Here is a 17,669-nt window from a genome sequence, read left to right on the forward strand (position 1 = left end):
GATTATTATTATTATTTACTTATAAATAATATATTATTATTCGAAAATTCGGAAAAGGGCGTTCAGTTGCATGGCTTATTTGTGAAAATTGACAATGCGAAACGAACTTTCAATTTATTGGTTGTTGTTGTTATGGACAACTTGATCAGTTACAGTGACTGCCTTGGGAAAAACTGGCATTTCCAAACGAACTTTCAATTTCTTGGCTGCTTTCGTTATCGACATCTCACATCTGGTTCTTCGATTTCTTCAAACTCCAACTGTCTTGATCGTCGGTCACCGGCGGCAACCGTAGTTGTGTTCACTCAAACACATATAAGTCGTCACTAAGCTTAAGCTTAGGCTTATTACTGTTTTTATGTTTAGTTAGGGGTATTCTAAGTTGATCATCTTGCGTATATTAAAGAATTATCGGCTTATACATATACATACATATATATAGTAGATGTGCGATATAAGAATTCATTGCTCCGACATAACCAACACCAGATCGAGATATTAGTTTGAATCTCTCGGATCCGCGGTATCCGCTAACGGCAGCGATAACGGGAGCCCATACTTTGGACAGAGTAGTTGAAATTCGGTCATTGCTCCAACATAACGAGCACCAGATTAAGTTATTAGTTAGGACTTACCGGAACCGGTTGGCACGTATGCTGACGTGGATTTAGGCTCGGTGTTGACGCTGATATTAGCACGTTTGCTTACAGCTTTCGTTATCACCGGCATAATACACAATGAAAGCACAAACTCAAACAACAATCCTTACAATAGCAATTTTCTTCATTCTTTTCTCTACTTTCACTCAAGAGAGTACTAAACATGAAGAAGAGATACGCTATCGTCCATAGATGAACCTAATCAAAAGAAAAGTTTTTTCGCGAAGCTCATATCTGTTATTCTAGGGAGATCTAAAAAGAAGTCATCCGAAAAAAGAGAGGATCCTCGGGGGCGTCCCAAAAAACCAGATCCCCCGAGGCACAGCTCATACACCCCCGCTCCAGATCTCCCCGGACATAGCTCCTACACCCTCGCTCCAAATCTCCCTAGACACAGCTCCTACACCCCATCCTCGTCACAGGGGCCCAGCCAAGAAACCCCCACCCCATCCTCGTTGTCCCAGTCAGCGTCGCGGTTTAAAATTCCTTGGGGCGACCTAAGACATCGAAGCCTACGGAAACTCACCTCGGGTTTCCTTTGATGGTTTCGCCGGCGCAAGTACCGACGATACAAATGTTTAAGAGCCTCATTCCTAGCTGGGCACAGCCGTTCGTCTCAGACATCAAAGATGTACGCCCAGACGGTAACTGCGGTTTCCGAGCAATGTCCGTGGGTTTGGGGAGGCATGAGAAATGCTGGTCGGATGTTAGGCGGGCAATGCTGATCGAGCTGGAAACGAACGTAGGGTGGTGGAGGGCGATGTTCAAGAAAGAGTATGACATATTGTACGACTGGTTCATTCCGGCCTTCCATACTCCAGCACGGTCAAACTGGCGCCGCCGAGTCATTAGTTTAGCGTACCCGGTCACGTGCACGTGGCTGCTCAAACATACGGGTGTGTGTTAGTCAACATACACGGCAATTAAACCGAATGTTACTTCCTGTTGAGACTCGGTCCTGGCTTGATTCCGGATCCAGCGGTTATAGGCATCGCAAACTATGGAGGTGAGCACTAGATACATATCAAACTGGTAGGAGATTTCCCAATGCCTACGCTGCAACGTAATCGGGTAAGAAATGTCGTACCAGCGACACTCGAATGGAAAACACGGTACGGACAACGTTTGAAGGAGTACGAATCGATACGCCAGGGTTGGAAAAGGAAACCCTCTAACATAGATCTAGACAGCTTATAGAAGACAATGTACATAATATATAAATAACAAGTTAATAATAATATTAATAACTAATAATAATAAATAGAAATACTAATAATAATAAATAAATAATAATATTAACAACGTTATATAATAAATAAAAATAATAATAACTAATAAATTGTAAATAATAAATAATAATAAATAAGTAACAAATAAATAATAATATTAATAACTAATAATAATAAATAATAAATAAATAAATAACAAATAAACAATAATATTAAATAATAATATAAATACGCATAATACGTCGCGTATAGATCTATACACGGCGTATTATATCCTTATATCTGCCCGTCTGCTCAGCTGCCCCTTTATTTCAAATTTCGAACTCCTTCATCCGAGCATCCGAACACCAGTCTATATTGGACTGACACCACACCACATGACACGAGCCTAGGAGATATGACCCGCCACCGACACGACATGGAGGTAATTTTTTAATATTATGTTGATGATGATGATTATGTTAAGATGATGATGATGATGATGATGATGTGATGATGATGATATGGTTAAAACCATCGGGCGGAGTTCGGCCGTGATATGACCGGAGTCCGGCCGTCGGTTTACAGTGAATGTCAGCGGCGGCCTATACTGATATATATTTTTTTAATTTATTATTAATATTGTTATTATTTATTTTTTTATTGTTAGTATTATTTATTATTATTATTTATTAATATTAATATTACTATTATTATTGTTATTATTTATTATTATTGTTATCCCATTATTTATTATGTATTAATATTATCATTAGTATTATTATTATTAACATTTATTATTTGTATTTATTATTAATTAATATTATTATTATTATTATTGTTATTATTCATTATTATTATTATTATTATTATTATTTATTTGTTAGTATTATAGTTTGGGGACGACGAGATTGAGGTGGAGCTCAAGCAGTAGGAGTAGGAAATAGGGCGGGGCCGAGGCCACGGAAGGGGCCGTGGCTGGGGCCGGGGACCCCACCGGGTAACGACGTGCTGGTCACCTACCCTCATTTGCAGTTCACTGAGGGTTCTGACCCCCACACACGATACAGTTGAGTACGTCGGACAGGATACACCCTGGAGCCGGTACTTCAGTATGCCTCTATCAGGGCACCGGGAGCTGACACTGGAGGTTTACTCTAAGATAAACATTACGTATGTTTACTCCACATTATTATGTTTTTTATATATTATATTATTGCAGGCCCCGTGCGTCTGTTACGCCAGAGATTCAGATGAGGGTGCCAGGCGCCGATACGACACAGTCGGAGGTTTCCTTCCGCATGTTCGGGCAGGACGTCCATCTATCCATGGAGGAGTTCGCGGTTGCTCTGAGCTTATACACCGCGCAGGAGGAACGCAGTCCGATATACACGGGGAGCATCCACCATATGCCGGGCGACGACCTGCGGGTATGGTGGAGGGCCATCCGCGATCATCCGTTCGGGGAGAGGCCCTTGGACACCATATGCCGAGCGACGACCTGCGGGTATTGTTAGTTATTGACTGGGATCGTGAAATAGACATTTAAAAGAAAACCCGAGCAGGACCCCTGACTCTTCTTAAGAGACACCTATGCGTTTCTAACAAGTTTTAACGCACACCAGTATTAAAAATCAAGTTTCCTTACGGTCACCTAATTAATTATGACTTAGTTCCTTTATAACGAAATCCTACCTTACAGCGCGGAAATCAAAGGCAATTTACTATATTTAATTGATTTGATAAACAATAATAAATAATCAACCCTAGACGGACTCCTTACGACAAACTAAATGTAGCAAGATTAAATAGTAAAGACTTATCAATAACCTAGCACTTTACAGATTTTAGGTTAACAGCACACTTAGGTTTATTTGACGATATTATTCCTATGACCTTATCATGACATCAATCATAAAATAATCAAAAACATGAAGTAATTGACCTAATAGCAATCCTATCATATGACAAACAATAATCAAGGAAAATTATGGAATAAAACTTATCAAACAATCGTAAGCATTCATACGCATCAATCAAATATAAATAAATCTTTTACTAAACCATAAAAACCATAACGTAAAACAATCCCAAAGCCAAATCAAAGCATCAAAGTAGGTTCATCTTAAGCCTAGATAGTTCATGCAATTTAGCCTAGCATTTTAGGTTTAAACAAAACAAGCAAGTAAGAATTCATGGCGATAAAATAATGAAAACGAAAAAAACAAAAGATAAAACCCGTGTTCTTCGTCTTCAACTAATACGCGCAAAACCAGCTGATTCTTCGACTTCAAAGCTGCCAAAATCTGCTCTCGGACTCCTCGGAACTCACCAAAATCGTCTGGAACTTCAGGGTATGTTTAAGGGTGAGTTTAGAGGTCTTTAAATAAGCAACAGATGTCCAAAAATACGTAAGTCAGCCAAGAAACGGAATGTTCTAGAATTTAAGCTCGCCGCGCCGCGCGACGGTTTCTTCTCCCTTGGTCGCGCTGCGCTTCGGCCTAGGGGGGGTCGTCTGATCTGGTCTGGTCTGGTTCACTCTTGGTTCGGTCTGGTTCGTTTCCTGATCTGTTGGTTCACCAGTTCGGCTTGTTTTTGATCGTTTTTCACCCTCTTTAACCACGAACAAGTTCCGAGACCTATATTTATTCAAATATGTTAGTAGTATACAAATCCTAACTGTCACACCCGGCCCTGAGCGGCGGAAACAGCCGGGCGCGCGCGAGTGGGGATTGATAATTAAGCACGGGCCATTGCAAACATTCAAAGATTTCATTGCGCATGAAATGTTTAATACAAATACATTACATTGTTTAAAAATTACATAAAACATCCAAGTATAAAAACTGTTGAAGATTTCCATGCCATATCCCCTTGCGCGGCGGGAACAACCACGCGCATCGAAGGGATAGAACTAAAATCTTCCAATAAGCTAGTTTTAGATGTTCAGCGTGAGGTGCTCTAAGTGTGACTCCATGCGCTACCTAATTATCTCCTGAAAGACACGTAAAAACATTTGAATCAGTATAAACTGAGTGAGTTCACAAGTTTTAGTAACTTGATAAATCGTATTGCATCATAATCTTGATACAAATCATTCTGAAACATAATTCTGATAGCGTCATTAAAACACATGCTTGGTAAAACATGGTTCTATCAACATATTCTGATAAAATCGTTCCGCGGGTTACGCGCGAACATTTCTGGGAACTGTGCTCGTCTATGCAAAGTGGCGCTGCCACTACGAGCTAAAATAAGTAATACCGTCCCGCGGGTTACGCGCGAACGTTTCAGGAAAATGTGCTCGTCCATGCAAAGTGGCGCTGCCACTACGAGCTAATCAATAATTCCGTCCCGCGGGTTACGCGCGAACGTTGTGCCGGAAAACAAGGCGCTCGTCCATGCAAAGAGGCGCGACCCCTACGAGCGGGCTCAAACCCATAGTACTGCCCCATGACCATACTAGGCACTCGTCCATGCAAAGAGGTGCGACCCCTACGAGTGGGTGGATCAAACCAGCAGTCCCTACCCTTAGAGTTCCAATGGTAAAGTGATCACTTACTCGAGTTCTAGCGCACACACATCGAAAACCTTAGATAACCGTTCGCATTGCTCATCATGAAATATAATTTAAACACATAATCGCTTGCATAGCTTGTAAGTATACCATGATAAAACATTATTTAAATACGTGTCCCTTGCCCCGAAAACAGTTTAAAAACAGTGAAAACAGCGAGAATAGGGGCTGTGAGACTCACCTGTGGTTCTTGTTAAGGGATTAATCGAGATTCGGGTTTTCTTGGTGTTGGCCTCGGAATCGAAGGTCTAGAATACGATTAAATAACAAGTATATATATTAAGATCAAGAAATAGGAGAATATAAGGGTTGGATAGTAGATCTCAAGGTTATATTCTCGGCTTACCTAGTAACAGGATCGGAGCTGAAAACAACGGATGCTTGGGAGAGGATTAGTGCAAGTTTGTAGTTCTTTGAAGTGTGTTTTGGGTGATAACTTAGGTTACATATTTATAGGCAAACTCGAGGGAACACAATCCCTTGCTTTAGGGGATTGTAATCTTTTCATATCTAGGGGTAATGATGATAAAGTATGGAAATTATTATTATTTATTTAAAAGTGGAGTAGTGGATAAAAGATTTTGATTTGATTTGGTCAGGGCATGCAGGTCTGGGGTTGGTGAGAATAGGGTGGCTGATAGTTGACTTTTCGTGTCACAGTGCTTTTTCAGGTACTTTTGTTAGTGTACAGTAAAAAAGTGGAAAATCTCTGAAACACGCTACTGTTTCCTTTTGGGCGGGAGTAATCTCCTTACAACTGGAGAATAGACTAAGTGTTCTGCGCGTATTACTTTGTGCGCATAGCTTTCTGCGTGAAGGACATTTCTTTGCTGCGGGTAGGTGCGTGACCTTCTCGCAGTCAGGGATATTGAGTTTCATTTGTAGATTCTCCAGGTGGTCTTGGTATTTCAACATAGTGATCAGTTATGTTGAAGTCAATTCCATCTTGGAGCTTCAGACAAACTAGCTCTCAATGTTCCCGCCATGCGGGGAGGTTAGTTCCCTTCCGCACGCGCATAAACGATTTAGGGTGCACCCGCCTTAGCATCATGCGTGACGGTCAACCCATTAGACATCATAACGTTAAGGTACATGAAAACATAAAGCCAAAACATTCGCGCATGGCGCATATAACATATGCTCACGCTGGTTCTTAACATGGTGCGCTCGCGCAGGGCGCACATAACAAATGCACGCGCTGACTATCATGGCGCGCTCGCGCAGGGCGCACATAACAAATGCACGCGCTGACTATCATGGCGCGCTCGCGCAGGGCGCACATAACAAATGCACGCGCTGACTATCATGGCGCGCTCGATATTTACAATCACCTAATTATTAGGTTGATTACTTAGTTTATAGGATTGAGAAATTTACCGGGTGTCACATTCTCCCCCTGTTAAGCGAATTTCGTCCCGAAATTTAGGAGACGCTGCTGGCAGAAGCCATGTTCTGAAAGAGGTGTGGGTATTTCTGGTGCATTTGATCTTCTCTTTCCCAAGTGAATTCAGGCCCACGCTTTGAGTTCCATTGAACCTTTACTAACTTGATTCGACTTCTGCGCAACTTTTGTTCTTTCCAATCGGTTACGGCTATAGGATCTTCTACGAAGTGCAGTTGTTTGTCGATGTGAATCTCTTCCAACGGTAAAATCAACGTTTCATCAGATAAACACTTTTTGAGGTTGGACACATGAAACGTATCATGAACTCCACTGAGTTCGGCGGGTAAACGGAGTTTATAAGCAACCGGACCGATCCTTTCCAGGATCTCAAATGGTCCAATGTAGCGCGGATTCAACTTTCCTCGCTTGCCGAAACGGGGGACTCCTTTCCATGGAGAGACTTTCAACAGTACTCTATCCCCTACTTGAAACTCCAATGGTTTTCTTCGCACATCTGCGTAGCTCTTCTGTCTGTCGCGCGCTGTCTTAAGGCGATCCCTTATCTGAAAAATCTTGTCTGTTGTTTCTTGGATCAATTCTGGACCAGTCATTTGCTTGTCACCCACTTCAGCCCAGCACAGTGGGGATCTACACTTGCGCCCGTACAAAGCTTCGAACGGCGCAGCCTTGATACTTGTGTGATAACTGTTGTTGTAAGAAAATTCAACCAATGGGAGATGAGTATCCCAGCTACCACCGAAATCGATTGCGCATGCGCGCAGCATATCTTCCAATGTCTGGATTGTTCGCTCGCTTTGCCCATCCGTTTGAGGATGATAAGCTGTACTCATATCAAGGCGAGTACCTAGAGCTCCTTGTAACGATCTCCAAAATCTTGAGGTGAACCGACTATCTCTATCAGAAATGATGGACACTGGGACTCCATGTTTTGAAACTACTTCTCGAATATACAATCGGGCTAACTTTTCCATCTTATCGGTTTCCTTGATCGGCAGGAAGTGCGCTGACTTAGTTAGCCGATCTACAATAACCCAGATCGTGTCATAACCCCCAGGTGTCCTTGGCAGTTTGGTGATGAAGTCCATAGAGATTTGTTCCCACTTCCACATGGGAATTTCTGGCTGCTGAAGTAACCCCGACGGCTTCTGATATTCAGCCTTTACTTTTGAACACGTCAGGCACTTACTGACATACGTCGCGATGGCGCCTTTAAGATTGGGCCACCAATACAGCGCTTTAACATCTTGGTACATCTTGTCTGCGCCAGGATGTACGGAATACCGTGTCTTGTGAGCTTCGTTTAGTACTTGCTCGCGCAATCCTCCCTTGAGAGGGACCCATATGCGGTTAGCGAAATATAGATTGCCGTTCTCTTTAAGTTCCAAACTCTTAATCATACCCCCAAGGCATTCGTTTTTAACAAACTCTGGTTTCAAGGCTTCTTGCTGAGCGTCTCGGATGCGGGTAGAGAGATCTGTGCGAATGGTCAGCCTTAGAGCCTTGACTCGTAGTGTTTCTATTCGCTCCTTCCTACTTAGCGCGTCTGCTACCACATTCGCCTTTCCAGGGTGATACTTTATTTCACAATCATAATCGTTCAACAATTCAACCCATCTTCGTTGCCTCATGTTTAAATCCTTTTGATCAAATATATGTTGAAGGCTCTTGTGATCCGTAAAGATTACACACTTTGTACCATAGAGGTAATGGCGCCAAATCTTTAGCGCGAAGACAACCGCTCCAAGTTCCAGATCATGCGTTGTGTAGTTCTTTTCATTGGTCTTGAGTTGGCGCGAGGCATATGCTATGACTTTGTCTCGCTGCATAAGGACACATCCGAGTCCTTGATGTGAAGCGTCGCAGTAAACGACGATGTCGTCCGTCCCCTCGGGCAGAGACAAAATTGGCGCACTACATAACTTCTGTTTCAACATTTGAAACGCTGCTTCCTGATTTTCGCCCCAAACAAACTTCTTGTCTTTCTGAGTTAGCGCGGTCAGAGGTAGAGCTATCTTGGAGAAGTTCTCAATGAAGCGTCGATAGTAGCCAGCTAGTCCTAGGAATTGCCTCACCTCAGTTGGGGTTTTTGGCGCTTCCCAGTTTTCGATGGCCTTGACTTTGGAAGGATCAACGTGTATTCCTTTCTCGTTTACAACGTGACCGAGAAAGTGAACTTCTCTAAGCCAAAACTCGCACTTGGAAAACTTTGCATACAACTTTTCTTTCCTCAACAATTCCAAAATCAATCTCAGGTGTTGCTGATGCTCGGCCTTGGTCCGAGAATAAATCAGAATATCATCTATAAATACAATCACAAACTTGTCCAAGTATGGTTTGCACACGCGGTTCATCAGATCCATGAATACAGCCGGCGCATTAGTTAGCCCGAAAGGCATCACTAAGAACTCATAATGGCCGTATCTAGTTCGGAAGGCTGTTTTCGACACATCTTCCTCATGGACCCTAAGTTGGTGGTATCCGGACCGTAGATCTATCTTCGAATAATAACTGGATCCTTGCAACTGGTCAAATAAGTCGTCAATCCTCGGTAAGGGGTACCGATTCTTGACTGTCAGCTTGTTCAGTTCCCTGTAGTCAATACACATTCTGAACGAACCATCCTTCTTCTTAACAAACAGTACTGGAGCTCCCCAAGGTGAAAAGCTTGGGCGTATGAAACCCTTATCCAATAGTTCCTGTAACTGATTGGATAGCTCTTGCATCTCAGATGGAGCTAATCGATAAGGCGCTCGAGCTACTGGCGCAGCTCCTGGGACCAAATCAATACGAAACTCGACTTGTCGCGGCGGCGGCAATCAGGGCAAATCTTCAGGAAAAACTTCTGGAAATTCGCGCACTACTAGTAAGTCTTCAATTCTTCGCTCATCTCCTTTCTTCTCTACGACATGCGCCAGGAAGGCGTAGCACCCTTTCCTTAGGCACTTACGCGCCTTTAGGCACGAAATCAGTTTCGTCGCAACTCCCCTTCTTTCCCCTTGAATTACCAAGGTTTCTCCGTTCAACAGTGGGACCCGAACCTGCTTCTCATGGCAAATAACTTCCGCGTGGTTCTCGACTAACCAATCCATACCTATCACAATGTCAAAACTTCCCAAGTCTATTGGCAACAAGTTAATATTGAACCCGTGACCTCCCATGACTATTACACATTGTTCAGTTCTTTCGTTTGCGCATAACTGCCTACCATTGGCTAGTTCTATAGTATAAGGTGTGTCTAGCCTACTGGTTGCTAGGCCTAGGGAGTCTTTAAACTCAGCGGATATAAAACTTAGGTCAGCACCAGTATCAAATAAGACAGATGCAAAATGTCCGCTAAGCAAAAACGTACCGGTTACCACATTCGGCTCTTCTTTAGCTTCGCCTGCGCCGATCACAAAAGCTCTTCCGCGAGCTTGGTTTCCCTTTTGCGGGCAATCCCGACTAAAATGCCCTGGCTTCCCGCATGCGTAGCAGTTGTCGCTCGCTCCAGCTTCTCTGATACGGCAATTCATCGTCTTGTGCCCTGGTCTGCCACATTTGGCACATTCGATTCTTGCGCATTCACCCTATACTTGCATTTGTTGCACCATGGGCGAGGCCCGCTGTATCCTCTCCTTGATGGCTCCGCGGCTTGGATCGCGTAAGCCCTTAAGCTCTCCTGCTTCTTGAACGGTGGCTGCTTGGAGTCGGACCCTCGGTGGTGAGAGTTCCACTTCCTCTTGGGATCAGAGGTTCGCTGTTCGATTCCGCGCGTAGTTAACATACCCGCACGGACCGTATCCCTTGTAAGGGTGATGGCCCGCGCTACCGCCTCATCAAAGGTTGGAGGCGCTGCGGCGTTGAGCGGAACCCTAACAACAGGAGGTAGCCCAAAGATATACCTCTCGATCTTCTTTTCCTCCGTGTTTGCCATGTCTGGCACCAACTGGCAAAGCTCGTTGAACCGGTTGTTGTAGGCGTCGATATCCGTTCCTACCATGGTGTGGTTCCAGAATTCCTGTTGTAGGTTCTGAATTTCTGCGCGAGAGCAGAACTTTCTCATCAACATTTCCTTCAGTTCCTCCCAGGTCTTGTGAAGAGCAACTTCTCGCCCCAAGGTTTTCACTTGAAGCTTCCACCAAGACGAAGCTGCTTCTTGGAACATGCAGGTCGCGTAAAGGACCTTCTGGTTCTCACTACATCCGCTAATGGAGAGAACTGTCTCCATCTTGTCAATCCAGTTGTAGAGCCCAATGGCCCCTTCGATACCCTTGAATGGCCAAGGCTTACAGGCCATGAATGTCTTGTAGGAGCATCCTTTGTCCAAGGCTCCTGATTCGGGTTCTGGGGTCTCATTCTGACGACCCTGACTTGATTCGGCCTTGCTGGCCTCATGTGTTGCGATTGCTTGTGCGATTATTTCCGCGAGTTCTTCGGGTGTCATGGTAATTCCCTTGGCTTTAGTTGGAGGCATTCTCGCTTTAAAAGAGTGAAAACATATCAATCTTAGCGCATGTATTCTGAGCACATAATGTTTATCATTATTTACTAGACACTGTGTGACCCGTGTTCCTAAGTGTGTGTATAGTTTCTTTTGAAAATATTTTCTTTGAAAAATATTTCATGCGATTTCCCCCAACGGTTATAGTCTAGGTTAAAACTTCTTTTCCTAGTTCGCTATAACCAGCGCTCTGATACCAATCTGTCACACCCGGCCCTGAGCGGCGGAAACAGCCGGGCGCGCGCGAGTGGGGATTGATAATTAAGCACGGGCCATTGCAAACATTCAAAGATTTCATTGCGCATGAAATGTTTAATACAAATACATTACATTGTTTAAAAATTACATAAAACATCCAAGTATAAAAACTGTTGAAGATTTCCATGCCATATCCCCTTGCGCGGCGGGAACAACCACGCGCATCGAAGGGATAGAACTAAAATCTTCCAATAAGCTAGTTTTAGATGTTCAGCGTGAGGTGCTCTAAGTGTGACTCCATGCGCTACCTAATTATCTCCTGAAAGACACGTAAAAACATTTGAATCAGTATAAACTGAGTGAGTTCACAAGTTTTAGTAACTTGATAAATCGTATTGCATCATAATCTTGATACAAATCATTCTGAAACATAATTCTGATAGCGTCATTAAAACACATGCTTGGTAAAACATGGTTCTATCAACATATTCTGATAAAATCGTTCCGCGGGTTACGCGCGAACATTTCTGGGAACTGTGCTCGTCTATGCAAAGTGGCGCTGCCACTACGAGCTAAAATAAGTAATACCGTCCCGCGGGTTACGCGCGAACGTTTCAGGAAAATGTGCTCGTCCATGCAAAGTGGCGCTGCCACTACGAGCTAATCAATAATTCCGTCCCGCGGGTTACGCGCGAACGTTGTGCCGGAAAACAAGGCGCTCGTCCATGCAAAGAGGCGCGACCCCTACGAGCGGGCTCAAACCCATAGTACTGCCCCATGACCATACTAGGCACTCGTCCATGCAAAGAGGTGCGACCCCTACGAGTGGGTGGATCAAACCAGCAGTCCCTACCCTTAGAGTTCCAATGGTAAAGTGATCACTTACTCGAGTTCTAGCGCACACACATCGAAAACCTTAGATAACCGTTCGCATTGCTCATCATGAAATATAATTTAAACACATAATCGCTTGCATAGCTTGTAAGTATACCATGATAAAACATTATTTAAATACGTGTCCCTCGCCCCGAAAACAGTTTAAAAACAGTGAAAACAGCGAGAATAGGGGCTGTGAGACTCACCTGTGGTTCTTGTTAAGGGATTAATCGAGATTCGGGTTTTCTTGGTGTTGGCCTCGGAATCGAAGGTCTAGAATACGATTAAATAACAAGTATATATATTAAGATCAAGAAATAGGAGAATATAAGGGTTGGATAGTAGATCTCAAGGTTATATTCTCGGCTTACCTAGTAACAGGATCGGAGCTGAAAACAACGGATGCTTGGGAGAGGATTAGTGCAAGTTTGTAGTTCTTTGAAGTGTGTTTTGGGTGATAACTTAGGTTACATATTTATAGGCAAACTCGAGGGAACACAATCCCTTGCTTTAGGGGATTGTAATCTTTTCATATCTAGGGGTAATGATGATAAAGTATGGAAATTATTATTATTTATTTAAAAGTGGAGTAGTGGATAAAAGATTTTGATTTGATTTGGTCAGGGCATGCAGGTCTGGGGTTGGTGAGAATAGGGTGGCTGATAGTTGACTTTTCGTGTCACAGTGCTTTTTCAGGTACTTTTGTTAGTGTACAGTAAAAAAGTGGAAAATCTCTGAAACACGCTACTGTTTCCTTTTGGGCGGGAGTAATCTCCTTACAACTGGAGAATAGACTAAGTGTTCTGCGCGTATTACTTTGTGCGCATAGCTTTCTGCGTGAAGGACATTTCTTTGCTGCGGGTAGGTGCGTGACCTTCTCGCAGTCAGGGATATTGAGTTTCATTTGTAGATTCTCCAGGTGGTCTTGGTATTTCAACATAGTGATCAGTTATGTTGAAGTCAATTCCATCTTGGAGCTTCAGACAAACTAGCTCTCAATGTTCCCGCCATGCGGGGAGGTTAGTTCCCTTCCGCACGCGCATAAACGATTTAGGGTGCACCCGCCTTAGCATCATGCGTGACGGTCAACCCATTAGACATCATAACGTTAAGGTACATGAAAACATAAAGCCAAAACATTCGCGCATGGCGCATATAACATATGCTCACGCTGGTTCTTAACATGGTGCGCTCGCGCAGGGCGCACATAACAAATGCACGCGCTGACTATCATGGCGCGCTCGCGCAGGGCGCACATAACAAATGCACGCGCTGACTATCATGGCGCGCTCGCGCAGGGCGCACATAACAAATGCACGCGCTGACTATCATGGCGCGCTCGCGCAGGGCGCACATAACAAATGCACGCGCTGACTATCATGGCGCGCTCGATATTTACAATCACCTAATTATTAGGTTGATTACTTAGTTTATAGGATTGAGAAATTTACCGGGTGTCACACTAACAAAAACCCAACATAAACTAATAAAATATTAAATAAAATGTACACGGGATTAATGTATATTAAACGTTATATCAATTAATAAAAAGTTTAGGAGTTTCTTTTGGTAATTAATAGTAATTAATGTTAAGCTACAAATGATTATACATTTATTTTTATTTTTTAATTTGATTTTATCTTCAAGCAATTTATAAAACAAAACCATCCTACTCGTATTATAAAAATATATATATATTAACCATCATAAAAACAACTAGCTACACAAATCATAGTATTAACCTACACATACAAAAACTAGTTTATATTATCACCTACACTGATCAAAATTTTATATATGCACATAACTAGTTCATGTTAACCTACACAAATTATAATATTAACCTAAATATACAAATTTACTTTATGTTATAGCCTACCCATTTGTATTTACCTACACAGATCACAATATTAACCTTCACAAACAAACTTGTTCATGATATCACATACAATTAATAGTATTAACCTAAACTTGTAAAATATTCGCAATGTAGGAACACATCATGTTTTTTCTATAATTTTAATTATTTTATAATCTATCTTTTATGTGTAGGCAAATACGAGTTATGTGTAGATGAATACTATTAATACGTAGGTGAAAATAAAATAAGCTAGCAAGCTGTGTAGGTGAATATGAATTATGTGTAGGTGATATTAGTTATGTGTTGGTGAAAATAAAAAAAAACAAAATTAGTGTAGGAGAAAATAACTTATGTTGGCAAATACGAGTTACATTTTGATAAAAATAAAAATAACTAACAATTTGTATAATTGAATAAGCTATGTGTAGATTATTATGTTACTTGTTTAGGTGATCAATTTATTACAATTCACCCACATATACATTTTTTATATGTAGGTAAAAGATAATTAAATAAATCTTATGAAACCGTTAATGTAAAAAAAAATTCTCTCGATGATATTTCATTAAAACTATTCTAGAGTATGCTTATGTAAAAACCAATTTATCTTTTCTAAAATTTGTAATTTTTTACAAGAATTAATGTGAAGAATATTTTAGGAGTAATTAGGGGAATTGATGCTTTGAATAAATCTAAGATAATTAATGATTGAGATCGACTTTTCGCATTTTTCGCTATAATATCACTTCTCGCATGATCCATCCCCTGTGTGTGTATAATTACTAATAAAAATATCCATTCTTCTACTCAAAAGTTAAAGGAAAAATCTTATAGAATAGTAACCAACTTTTAAAAGTGTTTCAATTAGATCGCTGATGCATATTTTTTCCAAAGTTAAATGGCTTACTCAGACTATTTACATAAGATTTTATCACAATTAAATATTATTACACCATTCATTTGCTTTCCTAATCTTTGTTATATTTGATTTTTTGTATCATATGTTATATACACTAATTACTTATAATATAATACCATCATTTCATAACCCAGTTCAAAACACCAAATTCAAACGAGAAAACATTCATAACGACATCATTTCATAACCCTATATACACATACTTAACACATATTATAATAATCTTTCACGAACTTAAAACATAAACCACACTTACTAAATAAACACCAAACTATACTCTTCACGGTCACATCAAACGCATCGAACCGTCAAACTCCAATGATCAAGTAGCCGCACTACCCTGAAGCAGACCATCGCGTATCTGAGTAGCCACATCGCGAACTGCTCCCGGACCATGAGGAATGAACACAGCAGATGATTTGGATGCAGCCCCAATTTCCTTCATGGTGTCAAAATACTGAGTCACTAGAACCATGTCCATCACGTCCTTAGCCGTGGTCCCGGGCACATTCACCGAGAAACCCAACACACTGTCTCGTAACCCGTCCACAATGGCTTGTCGCTGGCGTGCAATACCCAAACCCGAAAGGTATTTTGACTCAGCCTCACCCTCGGCTCGCTTGATTTGTAGAATTTTTTCCGCCTCGGCTTTTTCAGTAGCTGCCATCCTTAGCCTTGCAGCTGTAAAACAGACAGGTTAGATTGGTTTCCATCAAAAAAGTCGGTTTGGTTCGGGTCAAAATTGGGTTGACCAGAAACAACTTTGTCCAAACGTTAGGTTTCTTATAAACAAAAGTTATATTATTGATTTATTTAAATTTATTAATATATGACATAGGAGGTTTTGTTTTGAAAATACATTTGGGTGTCCTAAACTTGATTTATTACAAAGAAAAGTTATATGACAAAGGATTATTAATTTATTTCAGCAACACTTTTTCTTTGATAAAATATGACAAAGGAGGTTTTGTGTTAAAAATGCATTTTGGGTGACTTTTGGCCCGTTTGACCAATTTCCTTTTGTGTTAAAACGCATGTGTAAATATGAAAACTTTACCTGCGTTGATCTCATTCATTGCTTTCTTCACACGCTCATCTGGTACTATATCAACAATCAGTGTTTGGACAATCTCAAAACCATAAGCAGACATTGCCTGCAATTAAAGTTCAAACAACCAACTCAAGATTCTGTTATTCATATTGTCATATACATAAAATGAATGTCTCAATTGATTTGATAACTTACCTTTTCAAGTTCTTCTTCAACCGCCTTAGCAATATCATTCTTTTGCTCAAACGCATCATCAAGATTAAGCTTTGGAACACTAGCTCTTATAACTAGAAGTTGAGCATAAAAAGTTCATGTTAGGGTACAACATAAAATAAAAGAAATATGATTAATTATAAAGGTTTTTACCATCAAAAACATAGGCCTGGATCTGAGCCTTTGTGTTGCTGAGTTTGTAGTAGGCATCACTAGCCTTATCAGACAGAGCACGATACTGCACTGATGCCACAACATTCACAAAGACATTGTCCTGAAAAACAACATAACTTGTTTTCATTACAACCAGTTATGTTTTAAAGCTTGAAAACCAATAATAACATGCAAGTAATTGGTCGCTTGTTGAACCAAAAAAATGCATGTTTCTGTAAAAATTTCATTCATACATGTATTCGAACATCGAGAACTCGAAATCATTCAACACTTATTTACTCAAATTTGTGTTAACATCTTGTAATGATATTCAAACAACTAGATTCTTTAAGTCACAAATTTAGCTTCAAGTAATCTTATATTTGTTCATCGATCACTATTACTCGACAGTCGATTAGGTAAGTTCCAAGATTTTTCATTGCCCCCCTAGCATATCTAGTAACAGATGATCGCATACACAACATTATTAATCATATAAAGATAAAGAATTGACCTTAGTTTTGGTCTCACACTTGACATCCAACTGCTGAACCCGGAGCGTAAGATGTCCGACAAGCCGACTTCCGAAAATCCAAGGCACACAGTGACAACCAGGCTCAAGCACATCGTCAAACTTGCCAAACTTCTCCTTGATAGCGACGGTGGATTGATCAACTTGTTCCAAGCAGAGTAGGTTTCCCATGATGCTCACTGAAACCAAATCAAAAACACACAGTAAGCAAGCAGTGTGTTTGTTCACAGAGGCATTTCATCAAACACCTTGTCTATACAAATATCAAAAACAGCAATACATGATTTTAGTATGAAATTGACCAAATTAACATTCTTGAAAACTAAATTTCAAAGCATATACTTGACGATTAAGATAAAACTGAAGTTTACAGCTTAAAATCATGAAAACCCTAAAACCCAAAATTAAGAGAGGAAGATGGTTTACCGGATGATGGGTGGATGGATGGTGCAGCAGAATAGGAATAGCGTGGTGCAGAAGATATTATTTATAGGTGCATAATATCATCTCATTGGTAAAGTGGTCCTTTGTAATTAT

The 17,669-nt window shown here is 41.1% G+C and overlaps 1 protein-coding gene across 1 annotated transcript; it reads right to left on the bottom strand.

Moving 5' to 3' along the window:
- Positions 1 to 15,411: 15,411 nt before the first annotated feature.
- LOC143628301 (hypersensitive-induced response protein-like protein 1) lies at positions 15,412 to 17,325 on the bottom strand. The gene is made up of 5 exons (XM_077097932.1): positions 17,115 to 17,325; positions 16,601 to 16,721; positions 16,430 to 16,521; positions 16,241 to 16,337; positions 15,412 to 15,864 (listed from the first exon to the last, which is right to left on the bottom strand). Exons 1-5 carry the CDS (start codon positions 17,301 to 17,303, stop codon positions 15,506 to 15,508), a joined length of 858 nt encoding a protein of 285 aa, XP_076954047.1. The 5' UTR covers positions 17,304 to 17,325; the 3' UTR covers positions 15,412 to 15,505.
- Positions 17,326 to 17,669: the final 344 nt, after the last annotated feature.

The sequence above is a fragment of the Bidens hawaiensis genome, unplaced genomic scaffold (genome assembly GCF_021521415.1).
Source record: "Bidens hawaiensis isolate Kalapana, Puna unplaced genomic scaffold, B.hawaiensis_p1.1 tig00004864_1, whole genome shotgun sequence".
NCBI classification, from domain to species: Eukaryota; Viridiplantae; Streptophyta; class Magnoliopsida; order Asterales; family Asteraceae; genus Bidens; species Bidens hawaiensis.